The 13,891-nt window shown below is 40.0% G+C and overlaps 1 protein-coding gene across 2 annotated transcripts in view; it reads right to left on the reverse strand.

Annotated features, from left to right (window-relative positions):
* aff2 (AF4/FMR2 family, member 2) overlaps positions 1-13,891 on the reverse strand; it is a 210,102-nt gene that overhangs the window by 4,797 nt on the left and 191,414 nt on the right. For both annotated transcript variants that reach the window (XM_034883341.1, XM_034883340.1), the window contains exons 20-23: positions 12,571-12,634; positions 10,285-10,421; positions 4,033-4,104; positions 1,910-2,003 (exon numbers count right to left, since the gene is read on the reverse strand). In XM_034883341.1, coding sequence (XP_034739232.1) covers positions 1,910-2,003; positions 4,033-4,104; positions 10,285-10,421; positions 12,571-12,634 — 367 coding nt within the window. The remainder of the gene's footprint in view (positions 1-1,909; positions 2,004-4,032; positions 4,105-10,284; positions 10,422-12,570; positions 12,635-13,891) is intronic.

The following is a 13,891-nucleotide window of genomic DNA, read 5'->3' on the forward strand; positions in this document are numbered from 1 at the left end:
GCCTGTCCCCTGAACACACTGTAAAAAATATCTCCTCACTATCTGCTAGCGGCCTGTCCCCTGAACACACTGTACAAAACATCTCCTCACTATCTGCCTGTCCCCAGAACACACTGTAAAAAACACCTCCTCACTATCTACTAGCTGTCTGTCAAGTGATCACTCTGTAAAAAATGCGGTCTCTGTAGACAAGCCAGGGTCTAAAAACAGCAACAAACACAAACTGGGCCCATCTGCACCACAAAGCATACACACAAGGTGTTCAGGCCCATAACTGACAAGAAGGATTTGGGAGTGGGGGTGGGGGGTTAGTGCGCGGAAGCACAGAAGGGAGGGGGAGGGGACAACAAGTAACCTCACCCAACATCTCTTAGAGTGATAAAACAAGGCATTCAAGTTTTTTTCCAATTGCTTAACTAAATATTGCAAACTAGGCTGGTTTTATCAAACCCTACACCCAAAATGCAAAATAACTCAAAATGAATGAAGCGGCAAAACTACATATAGCATTATCAAAATCAAACTTTTGCACCAAACGGCACACACTTTTTTCATATTCATATCACCAGATGTTTGTCTAACCAACTACACACTGTTGGCCACAATAAAAAACACTCGCATCTTTATTATGCTTTGCCATAAAACTAAAATAGTTCAAATCATAGAAATTGTTCACATGCACAGAAAACATTTGCTGATACACACATACTGTTGAAATTTCTTTTTTTTCTTTTTGTTTAACCAAAAAGTTGCTTTAATTTCATTTAAAAGTAGTTTTTTTCCTTTGGTCATGAACTCCTCAACCAGCTTTACCCCTACCTCTCACTCTTCCTCCCCCTCTCATCCTCACCCTCCTTCTTCCTGTGCTCATAGTGCTCACTTCCTGAATAAGCTATTGAGGTGTTTGGCTGGGTGGCACATTCAGTATATTGGGAAAATTAGCTCATAGTTTCATTTTGAATGACAGTGTTTTGAAATGGCAAACATCGGACTTTATGTCAGATTGTTGTGTGTTATGCAGAGAACCCTGTTCAGTGCATTTAAAATGTACCATTTTAAAATGCAATAAATATAGAAAATTGTGTGTAAAGCAGAAAATGGGATGTTAGAGATGTTAGACTTTTGGAGACATGAGACCATTTGAAACCATTCATTTAATGAGTTATGTAAAAAAAAAACATTGTAGATGAGAGCTTTAGCTAAATGGCTAGAATATTAATGGTAATATAACATGAGCTAATCCTCATTGAGACACCCATATACTTGCCCATATAGTATGAGTAATTTCTGAACATTAAATTGGATGTAATGCCAGTGACAAACACTTAAAATCCACAATAATGTGTTATGTGGATACAAATATTACAGCATATTTGTGCTGTTTCTCTTTTACTGTAAAACTAACTGCTCCAACTGCTTTCAGTTGTCTGTCAACGTGTACTCAAGGGTACACAGCCTGCACACGCACACACACACACACACACACGCATGCACGCACACACACACGCACAGCAAAACCCCCAGTCAGTCGCTTCCCAGGAATCCAATCCCATCAATGCAAATGCGGCACTGTGATAATGGCATCCTCGGTAATTAATTAAACTAAACATAATTAATCAAAACAAGCACATTAAACCCTAACAATCCACTGTGATGATTGATGGAGCTAATTAATACATTAATATCAAAGAGAAAGAATGGATTTTAATAACGTCATGCAAAATTAATGCACAGGCACCATGAAAATGAATATGAAATGTATTTGAGGGATTGTAATTGGCTTTTCGTGTTTTCAACCGCAGAGTGGGGAAATGAATGGGGAGAGAGGAAATAAAGTCCATGTTCAAATGTGTGTGTGTGTGTGTGTGTGTGTGTGTGTATATGTGTGTTTAGTCTGCATGTGTGTTACCTTGAAGTACTCCATGAGCGACCGCGAGTACTTGACAGCGTGGTCTTTCTTCAAATGGAACATCCTCAGATACAGCAGAGACAGACAGCGGTTACTATGGAAACAAAACCATTAGAAGGTAGATGAATCCGCTGTACAAATTCCCTTTTAAAAGCCCCATCCTTAATATTATTTTCATGTCATTCACACAAAATGCACCCGGACTTCAAAGACGCCCCACAAGTCCACATGGATCAGGAAGAACTTGAGTGCAGTAAAGGTGTGCGGGAAATCTAAAATGTATGATAATACAAAAATCCACATCTTTGTGATTTAATCCATTTAAAATTCACAAGCAGAGCACACTGAGTGACAAAAAAGACAAAGGTTTTAGCAGTCATAGAGGAACTTTACATTCTAAGGGCCCTATTTTAAGTATCTAAGCGCACGGCGTGAAGCGCCTGGCGCAGGTGCGTTTAAGGGCTTTCCAAATTCCCTTTTGCTAGTTTGACGGCATTAAAAAGGGTCCGTGCGCCAGTGTCTAAGTGTACTTAGTGTCCTCATTAATTCCTAGGTGTGTTTTGGGCTTAACATGCAATCGACCAATCAGAGTGTCCTATCCCATTCCCTTTAAAAGATGCGTTTGTACCTTGGCGCATTGCTATTTGGATGGCGGATTTGCACCGTAACATTTTTATTTGAAATCTTTTGCATGTGCATGTGCCGCTGCCGTGTGTAACAAGCATAATGTGCTCGCGCTGTGCATTAGCCTGGGCGCATTTGACTAATTGGCTATTTAAACAACAATGAAATGCTGTGTTATTGACTTTAGAGGTTTTTGTTGGTCAATGGCGCGATCTCTTCCCGCTCTCGTCTCTAGATAACAATACGCCCAGAATGCACCTGAACACATCTCTCTGTAAGACCAACACACCCGTGAGCCCAAAGATGGGCACAGGTGCATTTGCTATTTAAACAACGCGTTTCTAATGAATTACAGAAACGTGCTACATAGAAAGGGTTACCGGGAACTTCTCTACGTCGGTGTTGCAGGACTGTCGTACGACTAACGTACAGATTGTCTCCACTTGGGTTTGACTTTACAATAATAATTATAGTGCCTTTATCCAAACTAATTTTGAGTTTCTCTCTGCAACAGCTGCTTCATGTGTGAATATGATTAATTTATGTAGGTCACTGTCACTGATGATTTATGTTGGTCTCTGTCATTGACGTTGCACCCGACAGTGCCCAACAATAAACTACACTAAGTCTATAATATTCTCTTTTCCATCTCTGTGACTATCAGATCTTGGCCTGCCATCTAAGTCCGGAATTTTTAGTGTCCAACTTCACAACATTTCATCTTTTGTAACAGTGCAACTACTAGCTAACTCTACTACTAATTTCAGACAGCAGGAATTGAAGCCAAGTCCATTATACTAATGATAACATGCAACATGGGGGAATTCAGAAGGTTGAAGCAGGCTATTTATGATTAGGTTTGTGCACTTAGAAGGATTTTCTGAATCCAACTTTAAATTTGCATATTTCTAGGCCAAGACTAAATAAAGGTTTCGGTGTTTTCCCCTCAGAATTTGGATGGGAAAGTATAAAAGGCAGTTTACAGACAAGGGAGGGGGGGGGGGGACATGCAACAGTCCCAAGCACTGAGGGACAGTCGAACCACTTGGCCAATATCCTAAACCCGCAGGCCCGTCAGGACAATCCACCAAAAAATATTTTTTCACAGTTAACTGAATAGTTAAATATAAAGAAAATTAACCCTCATGGTGTCCTTGGGTAAAATTTGACCCATTTTCAGTTTTTTTATCACAAAAAAATGGGCCATTGAAATAAGCGTTGAGAATATCAACACTAGAAATATCAAATAACTTTGGAAAAAACATCCCCCAAAAAGCACCCACAACATTGAAAAAGTGACAAAAATCTCAGATAAAAGCGCTAATAATGTTTCATGGTTGACGGGAAGACAACACAAGAGTTAAAAAGTAAGACATATTTTGGAGACATGGTCAAAACAGGAGTCTCATGACTACAGTGTTTCTAAAATCTTGGTCACACGCAAGCACACACACACCAACACACACACACACACACACACAGGAAAAGGAGAACCGTACCACAACACTGCTAGCTTCTTCTCAGCGACGGAGGCTGAATGGCTGGTGAAGTTCTTCAACCTCATGGCATACCTGCAGAGGAGAAACGCTCATTACTCATGTGCTGACATTTTTTACCAGATTTATGCCTGAGAAATGTAAACACACTTCATTTCTCTCATTATAGTCAAGGCATGGACACTCAAGGCTTCATTTGGATTACAAAATCAAGGTTAAAAACTTTCAAGGAGCTGCTCTGTCTGAACAGAATGTAAAACATTGACGGTTACGGCAGTTAGGGATTGACTTCCGCTGACAGACAGCATCCACCCTGCTGAAGTGCCCTCAGGCAAGACAAGCTACAGGTCAACTTATCGGAATCTGCGTCCTTTGGTTACTGATGAGGTAACAACAACATAGAAGGCAGAAATTTCCTTCTGCCCCGTAGTGACTAAACTATATTGACGATTCGTGCCTCCAGGGGCCTGTCGCATGAAAGTAGAATACTGATATCCAGGATAAGTGAAAAAGCGCAACTTGACTTAGTGGGATCCGCTCATCGCGGCTTAATCGGTTGCACGTTTGCCGAGCCGGGATGAACAGGTGGAGCTATGTCAGGCCAGATGTAGATAGCCGGGATAAGTGGACGTTCACGGCTTTCTCACATAGACCACGGTATCGATCGCAGATTTACTGATGCAGAGATGGAGAAGACGCATGCGCCATATGTTTCACCCATGAGCAGCAGCTTCTAATGGAAAGTCACGAGGAGGGAAGAATGTAATATGCAGAAAGGGAAATACGGCTGTTGTCAAACGGAGAGAAAAAGCCCAACAAAGCAGACCCGACTGAATGTGTGAGGGTGTAAAAATATCTACTTAGCCTATAGTCACTCCACATTTTTCCAAAGTTGTAGGCAACACTGTGTTTTAATTGCTTTAAGTATGCTAGTTCCATTATTCTGTTTTTATGTGATAAATGTGCTGGTTTTACTGTAAATTGTCTTTGAGTAGCCTATTATGTAAAGCACTATATAAATAAAATGTATTGTTATTCAGCCTTTGCCTTAAAAGTGAGCAGAGGGAATTTATGTTCCTCGGGAAATGGACCCTAATGACTAATTTCAAACCCTTATTCACAACGCGAGATGTGTTTTACAACCATATGCACAAATCTCTATAGGCTATATCTTATTCTTTGTGCAATTAATGTTCATACAGAACAATCAAAAAGGGACAAGATCTAATAATATTAATTAATATAACTGTTAAACACATTTATTTCGGATCAGATGGCAGCTGATTTGACACATGAGACTTCAGGATTAATCTTAGCCTGGCTGTTAGCCTGGTCTGGACCAGGCTAGCCGCAAGGAATAAATCTCCATGGTTACTTGCCTGGGCTTAATTCAGTCTGGTTTCGTGCAACCGAGTCAAAGCTAAATTCATCCAGGATAACTTGAATATCCGGGTTTAATCCCTTATCCTGGTTTCGTGCAACAGGCCCCAGGTGCCCCTCACTCTAGCACCGCCGCTGTTCATACACTGTGATCGAGGTTGTCGTACAAGTTGCCACCTGCTCAACAGATAAACCCTCACACACATTAACACTCCGATGGCGCAGCATCGGGGGCATCTCCGGGTTCAGTGTCTTGCCCAAGGACACCTCAACATGGGACTGCAGGGCCAGGGATTGAACCACCAACCTTCCAATTGGCAGGCAACCGCTCTCCCACTGAACCACAGCCGCCCCTAATATCAATATACAGCCCAGCCTTATCTTAAAATGTTTTATGCTGTGTCATCCTTTTTAAGTGCCACAAAGATTTTCCTTTTTTTTTCCATTTTTGTCCTTTTTTTCAAACATTTTGATGCTTCCCCCCCCCCCCCCCCACGTTTGTCACTTTTTTGGGCGTTTTCAAGACTTATTAACTTTATTTTTACAGTTATTTTTATGGGCAATATACCTAATTTATAAGAAATTAGACCTAATGTTTCCATTAAAAAAGCAGAAATTAGGAATTATTTAGACTAAATGTCAACTTTTACTCAATACCATTACAAAACCGCTTCAACGTTTTTTTTCAAATGCTATCAAACTGAATAAGACACCAAAATGACCCATCAAAATTCACCCCAAAGAGCGTTGTGTGGAATCAAACATGTTATTTTGGGTAATTACAATTGGGTAGTAAAAAAAGTTTGTATAGAGATATATCAATATCAATACACTGATATAGGAAAACAAACCTCTGAGCAGCGTTACACACAAATAAAACGGTTTTAGTGACAATTTGGATCGTGACACTGATGGAATATTTAAGCATGGAGGTTTTCAACTGTATTTCATCTATTCTAAGGATCATCCACAGAAGATTTAGTTTGAGGTAACACGACCCCACAGCTGAGAATAGATCGGTATGTGTAAAACTAGTAGAAGTGTCTTACAAATAAGGAGTTGTTTCCAAGGTAACCACAGAAATAGATCAACTGACCACTGCAGGACAAGAAGACTATAAGAAACACCTAGTCTGATGTTCAGAGACACGCTATGGGCACACACTTGTGCGGGTATGTGTTGTGTGTGTGTGTGAGTGTGTGTGTGTACCCTTGGTTATCTTCCTTGTTCAATAATTGAATGAAGCTCCATTTAATTTAATTTGATTGGACTTGTCATGTGTGCGGTCTCCTCCATCATTTCTGGTCATGATTCCCAGATATCACTCAGATATCAGACACCAGGCCGGCCTGCTTGGTTTGTTCAGGGAATGACTAAAGAGAATATTTTTACTGCATTTCCTCTCTAAGTGGGACTTTTTGGAACCGATTGGAGGGGATTGGCTATGGACAAAATACACACGGCTAAATCCACTGGTGAGAGCAAATTACGTTTAACCGTGAAGCCAGCAAATTTAAAAAGCTCACATTACTGTATTGTGTGAATTGTTAACTTCATTTAACCCTCCTGTTGTCTTCGGGTCAAATTTGACCCCTTTAAAAAATATCTGAAAAATTGGTTTCTTTTTAACCAAATTACCAAAAAATGGATTGAATTCCATAAAACGCTGTTTGCAAATACAAATGATCACTTTTGTCCTGACGAAACTCATCTGTAAGTTCCTCTGATCCTAACTATTAGTCAAAATAATTCATAATTTCTGCTTTTTTAACTCAAATAGTAGGTAAAATTCTAAATAAATGAGGGTTATTGACCATGAATTCCAAAAAGTAGGGTAAAACTAGTGGTAGTAAGGTGGTTCAATTCAGTTCAATTTTATTCATGTAGCGCCAAATCACAACAACAGTTATCTCATTGTGCTTTTCATAAAAGAGCAAGATTAGTCCGTACTGATGTTATTGATGAAACCCAACAATTCCCACCAAGAGCAAGCACTAGGCAACAGAGGCAAGGAGTTAGTGGTGTTAATGAAAAAGGGACAAAAATGTCAAATTTTTGTCAGTATTTTGACCCGGGAGGACAACACAAAGATTAATATTGTTTGTGGTGTTTTCTGTTGCGGACTGCAAATGTTCCACCAAAACAAGTTCCATCCAGAGACTATTTCGCAGAGCCATTTTCGTCACGTGATTGTTTTGAAGAAATGACAGCAACCCAGAGCGTTTTTTTCCCCTCCTATCCAGGAGTGTACGCTCCTGTTGCCAGACACTCCTTTGCGGCGTTGTGGAGACGAGCGAGGTGCTTCATCAGTCAACATGAGATTCAGCAGTGACAGGTAAATCAAGGGAGAGTAGTAACACCTCTATACTTCATTGATCTCTGTTGGTGAAAAGTCTTGTCCTCTCTTCTGCTCCCTCCTCAGGGAGGTGGAAGGCCGGAGTGGCAGATCCGCAGCCCTGCAGCTCGGGGACCATTCAGCGTCTTGCTCTAGGACACTTCAGCAGGATGGATGAGTGCGGACAAGCAGGGCTTAAACCTGAGTCCTTCAGTTAAAGGATCCTCTCCCACTAACAGCACCCTGCTCTCAATCTGCCTGCTTTCAAAGGATGCAGTCATTTGTTATTCTCACGTTGCTCTCTTTAAAGTCGCCCTTAGTGACTCCACACACTGGCAGTTCTAGAAAGGCTGGAGAATAGCAGAGATCCTGGAACGCAACGCTCGTTAAATCCCGCTCATTAGCAGCCCCGCAGGTCTGTGGTGCTTCAGACAACATAGATAAAAATAATAATAATAGTACTATGTATGAGAGTCCAGAGCATTGTGCTAATTAGGGTTTAGTTTTTAAAGTTTGTATTAGTAATTTTCTGTGGGCAGAGAGGTGAACATATGCAACCGCAGAATATTATTAGGGCTAATAGTCGAAATCTACCACAGGTCAGTAGGGTAAGGTTGATAAGAGAGGTGTAATTTTCCACAAATGAATCAATATGATTCTGAAGCAATTATAGGGAAATGTGCCGAGACAGTGCACACAGTAAGTACCCACTCATTTATTTGTTTTTTTGGAGAGAATCAGGGCATAATATAATAGCTTCATATCTGGGTAGAGAGTCACAGTTCTTGATTTCCAGACGACTTTCCCCAAAATAACTGCTAAAATATTTATGACTGTAAAAATGACAGAATAACTTAGCTACCTTAGATATTCATTTACCTTCTTTACTGTCGTTGAAGTTAATCTCGGCCTGTACATTACAGCTTTATAGACAGACGGACAAAGCATGGAATGAAATGACTTTACTAGCAATTTGCGTGGAAACCAGTTGCTTTAAACCCTTTACGTTTTTACACAAGGTTAAACTTAAACATGTTAAGTTGTATTAGCACAGAGCGGTAAGTTTTCTTCAGATCAAATTTCACCCCTTTAAAAATGTCTACATCTGGAATGTGAAACTCGTTTTAACCAAATTACCACAAAAAATGGATTGTATTCCAAATATCGCTCTTTGCAAGTACAGTTGATCACTTTCATTCTTCTGATCTTAACTATTAGTCAAAATAGTTCATCATTTCTGCTTTTTTAACTCAAATATTAGGTATAATTCTATATAAAGGAGGGTTGTTGACCATGAATTATAAAAAGTAGTGTAAAACTAGAGATCGTAAGCTTGAGTTAGTGAAAACTTAAAAAAGAAAGTCTGAAAAAGGGAGGAAAATGTCAGATTGTTGCCAGTTTTTGACTCATAGACCGTTTTTACTTGCATTTTTTGAAATATGTATAGCTGCCTGTCCCCTGAACACCTGTAAAAAACATCTTCTCACTATCTGCTAGCTGCCTGTCCCAAAAACACACTGTAAAAAAACATCTCCTCACTATCTGCTAGCTGCCTGTCCCCTGAAAACACTGTAAAAACATCTCCTCACTGTCTGCTAGCTGCCTGTCCCCTGAAAACACTGTAAAAAAACATCTTCTCACTATCTGCTAGCTGCCTGTCCCAAAAACACACTGTAAAAAAACATCTTCTCACTATTTGCTAGCTGCCTGTCCCAAAAACACACTGTAAAAAAACATCTCCTCACTATCTGCTAGCTGCCTGTCCTCTGAACACACTGTAAAAACATCTTCTCAATATCTGCTAGCTGCCTGTCCCCTGAACACACTGTAAAAACATCTCCTCACTGTCTGCTAGCTGCCTGTCCCCTGAAAACACTGTAAAAAAACATCTTCTCAATATCTGCTAGCTGCCTGTCCCAAGAACACACTGTGAAAAAACTATTTTATAAATTATTATTATTAAATTATTAAACTTTTTTTCTTATTATTTTGTTAATAAATAGTACATCATTTACTAAAAGTTGCTATATTCTATTCAGTGTCCACAGCTAACTATAGTAGTGACATGGCTAATGGCCGTCAACACTGTCATCTGGGCTGCCAATGTTGTAAAATTCTCCCCAGTTCAGGGTCGCATTAGTGCTGAAACATGTCCGATTGGGAAGTGTTGTTTCAGAAGCCTATATCTGCGTTCCACTACAATCTAATGTTAGCCTACTGCTAAAAAATTAAGCCGCTACATGCTAACGTGACGTAGCTGTAATCTTGGGCAATGCTGCTGATTTTTCCCTCAATTCTGGTCACTTTACTGCTGGGACATGTCCAAATTATTTTACTAATAATTTTACTATTTGTTATGTAGTATTTTTTTAGAGCCCTTTTTTGGTGATTTTTCATGGAACAAAGTCCTGCCGTGTACTCCCTTGCAGTAGCTCCCTACTAGTGGAACATGGCCAAGAAGCAAGGAGGGATTAAAGAGACAAGCGCTCCTACAGAGCGTCCCCTCCATCCATCCATCCATCCATCCATCCATCCAGTACCTGATTAGCTCCACAGTCTCAGAGTACATGGTGTACGGGGATTTGGCCTCCAGCGGATCTCGCTCCATTGCATTTCCGCACTCTATGAAGGAGAGGGCGCCGTCTGCGTAGTTCACCGCTTTACCAAATTTGTCCATCTGCACAAAGAGAGGAGGAACGCAAACAGAAAGTAAGACCCATAAGTGACGCAGAAACAGCCAAAATGTGACAATGAGAAAAATGAAACCAAAGTTTCCAAAGTACCCTTTGAGGGACATGCACATAATTTGTTTAGTATCTACATTTATATCATGAGTATCCTGTTTACTTATATTATTATTTCAGATGTATTTACACATTGTTGTTGTGTATGTGTATGGTTGCTCTTATGCTTTGGCAACACAGATGTCTTTTTTGTCATGCCAATAAAGAAAAATGAAATTGAAAGAATTTTGAAAAATTGAGAGAGAGAGAAAGAGAGAGAGAAAGGAGACACGAATGAGACAGAGACAGAAGAAGCAATGTCTTAACAGCATTGTGGCAGACTCGCGCTCGTCTCCTTGAATAATCTCCCGCTTAGATGCAAATCCCCAGATCAATGTGAGGAAGAAAAAATGCAGCAACACAAGATAAATAACAAGTTAAATAAATCTCATTTCATTGCTCGGGAGGGGATCAGATAATTCTTTTGATATTGTATAATCTTGCAGACATCATCAGTCCTTGAATGCGATGTTCCCTTGGAGACAAATGGTGCAATAAATAATAAAAATTATACAGTACAGTGCTTTGTATGAAATAGATTTTCATTCTTTGGAGAATCGCTGTGCGTACACATGAGCAATGACACCCACACACACACACACACACACACACACACACACCCACACACACACATAGAAGACAGACGCACAGACAGCAAGAAAGTAAATATTTGAAACCCCACAATACAATCTACAGGCTAGGTGTGTCTGTGTGTGTGTGTGTGTGTGTGTGTGAGAGAGAGTGTGTGTGTGTCATAGGGATGGGTACCGAAATTCGATACTTTTAGGCACAGACCAAATTGCCCATGTCATTCAACACCAAAGTCCAATACGTAATTCTCATCAAGTTCAATTTTTTCTAGTTTAATTTTAATACTATGGTTATTTTGACACAAATTCAACAAGCCAAAAAAAATTAAATAAATAAAACGTGCAAAAAAAAAATTCAAAATAAACAACAGTAGAGAAGATGTCAAAACTCAACTCGGATTTAAAGCCAACGAAGAAGAAGTAGCTTTAAATAGGGAAACTATTCCAGAGGTTTGGAGCAGCCACTGAAAAGGCTCGGCCACCTTTATTTTGTTAACCTAGGTCTGGGATCATCGGGAAGCATCTGATTGGACAACTTCACTTTTTAGTTCTAGTTAAGCCAAGTCAGCGTCAATGAGCCAAATAAGCATTTAGTCTCGCAATGCTAGACCTTCATCCACAGCGCTGCGGAGGAGGGTCTGGCTAGTCCACACAGCAATCCAGGATGGGAGAAAAACATGCTTGTGTTTATTGGCATGTCTTTTAACCAATCACATGCATTTGAGACGCTGGACTACACTGTGTGTCACATAAGTAAATGGACAGTTTTTACCCTTGTGTTGTCTTCCAGTCAACCATGAAAAAAAGATTTGCTTATTCCAACGCTTTTGTCACTTTTTGTTGAAGTTTTTGAACGTTTTTTTGACTTTTTTATTGTTGACATTTTCAGCTCTTATTACGACGGCCCATTTTTTGTGCTTTTTTTTTTTTTACTGAAAACTGGTTAAATTTGACCCAAGGATAACTTGAGGGTTAATACAGGCACTGTAAAGACTACTCAAAGAGCTTTCACATGGTACAGCAACCGTTCACGATTCACACACTGTGGCAGAGGGTGCAATACACTAATCAGATCAACATTCACACAGCAATGGCACAGCATCAGGAGCACTTCGGGGGTGCAGTGTCTTGCCCACGGACACTTTGACATTGGACTGGGCCAAGGATCAAACCACCAACCCTCTGATTGGTAGACCCCTCTACAACCTGAGCCACCTCCTTTACACATACGTTTGTAAGAAACTGGAGAAAGAATAGAAAGAAAAATATTTGCTCGGTAAGGTGCATTGTTGTAATTTCTTTTTGTCAAAATGGATTTTTTTAAAGAAGTATTGCTCAGGAACTAGTGTGACATTTTTTCTAATGATACCCAACCCTAGTGTGTCTGTCTGTGTGTGTGTGTGTGTGTTTGTGTGTAACCTGTGTCTTGCAGAAAGAGTTGTGGAAATCTTACCAAAGCGTCAGCCTTGTGCTTCAGTCTCTTGGCCTCCTGCATGTAGTAGTCTGCACTGTGGACTCTGGGAACAGAGGAAAAAGAACCAAAATGGCATGTTTGCACACACGTCGTTTAAAAATAACCGTGCAGAGTGATTAACATAATCACTGTCTACGAGTCGCTTGCAGTGAGTTACACACCGTAGCCTACTTTGATATGCATACCTCCGGCTTAGTGCAACCTTAAGTAAAACAACAAAACATGGTTCATGAATAATGCAGGACCCCTTTGGGACAAATAAGTAACAAGATATATCACCGTTCCAGGTTTCAACACAACTCAGCCAGTGTTGAGGTAGTTACAGATATTTCCCCCACCTGCAAGACACTAACAGGCCACCATTTGTCCCATTAGTGTGTTGTTTTAAATCATCTAATATGAAGCATGATGATGGCTATCCTCTCTCAAATCAGTGGAGTTTTTTAAAAATAAGACAGAAGAATGCATTTGAGGTTTTCATGAGTCTACTTGGTTCCTAGTGGGACCCCCTTGAAAACAAGATCTTAAGGTGGCTATCCTTCAATAAACTTGTAGCAGTTTCCGTAACCCAGACCCAGGATCTACGGAAGAGGATTAGGGCCGCGTGTAAAACATGTCCAGTATTTCAGTTTAAATTCAGAATTCCAACGTCAAAGTCAGAGCTCAAATACATGCTTCCACATGTGGCCCTAATCCTCCTGCATTAGGATCTGAGTCCGACTGGGTCCTAGCTTTAGTCAGTCTTGTGGCCAGCCTCAGGTCCATGTGTCATTGTCTTTTTTAATTTTTATTCACTATTATTTTTTATGGTGCAATACAAGCGATCATTGTGAAAACACATATGATGCAATAAGTGTCTGGTCTGTGTGTGTGTCTTTTCTGTGTTCGAATACACACAGGTAACTGTCAAAAACGTCTGAGTGGATCTGGATGGACCTGCTACCCGTTGTGATCATGAGGGGTGTTGTAATCATTACAGCTGAAAAAAATGTGATTTCCGATTTGTTGCATCATATAACTATTGTTTAGCAGATGCTTGTGTCAAAAGTGACTTGTCCCATGATTGTGTACTTTTGTTGAGATGAATTTAAGATCAAATGCTACAACAAAGCCACAGAGGAGATCGGGTGCTGTAATTATTATTATTATTATTATTTTTTATAAAGTTGTGCCACTCCCACCAAAAGTCCGCTTGACAGTTTTAGAGATTATGGTCTGCCTTGTTCTAGTTCTGCCTACAGAGCCTGGCTAAAAAAAGTATAAAGCTTTTAAAATTTGTGTTACTTGTGCTTATTTATTT

The sequence above is a fragment of the Etheostoma cragini genome, chromosome 10 (genome assembly GCF_013103735.1).
Source record: "Etheostoma cragini isolate CJK2018 chromosome 10, CSU_Ecrag_1.0, whole genome shotgun sequence".
NCBI lineage: Eukaryota > Metazoa > Chordata > Actinopteri > Perciformes > Percidae > Etheostoma > Etheostoma cragini.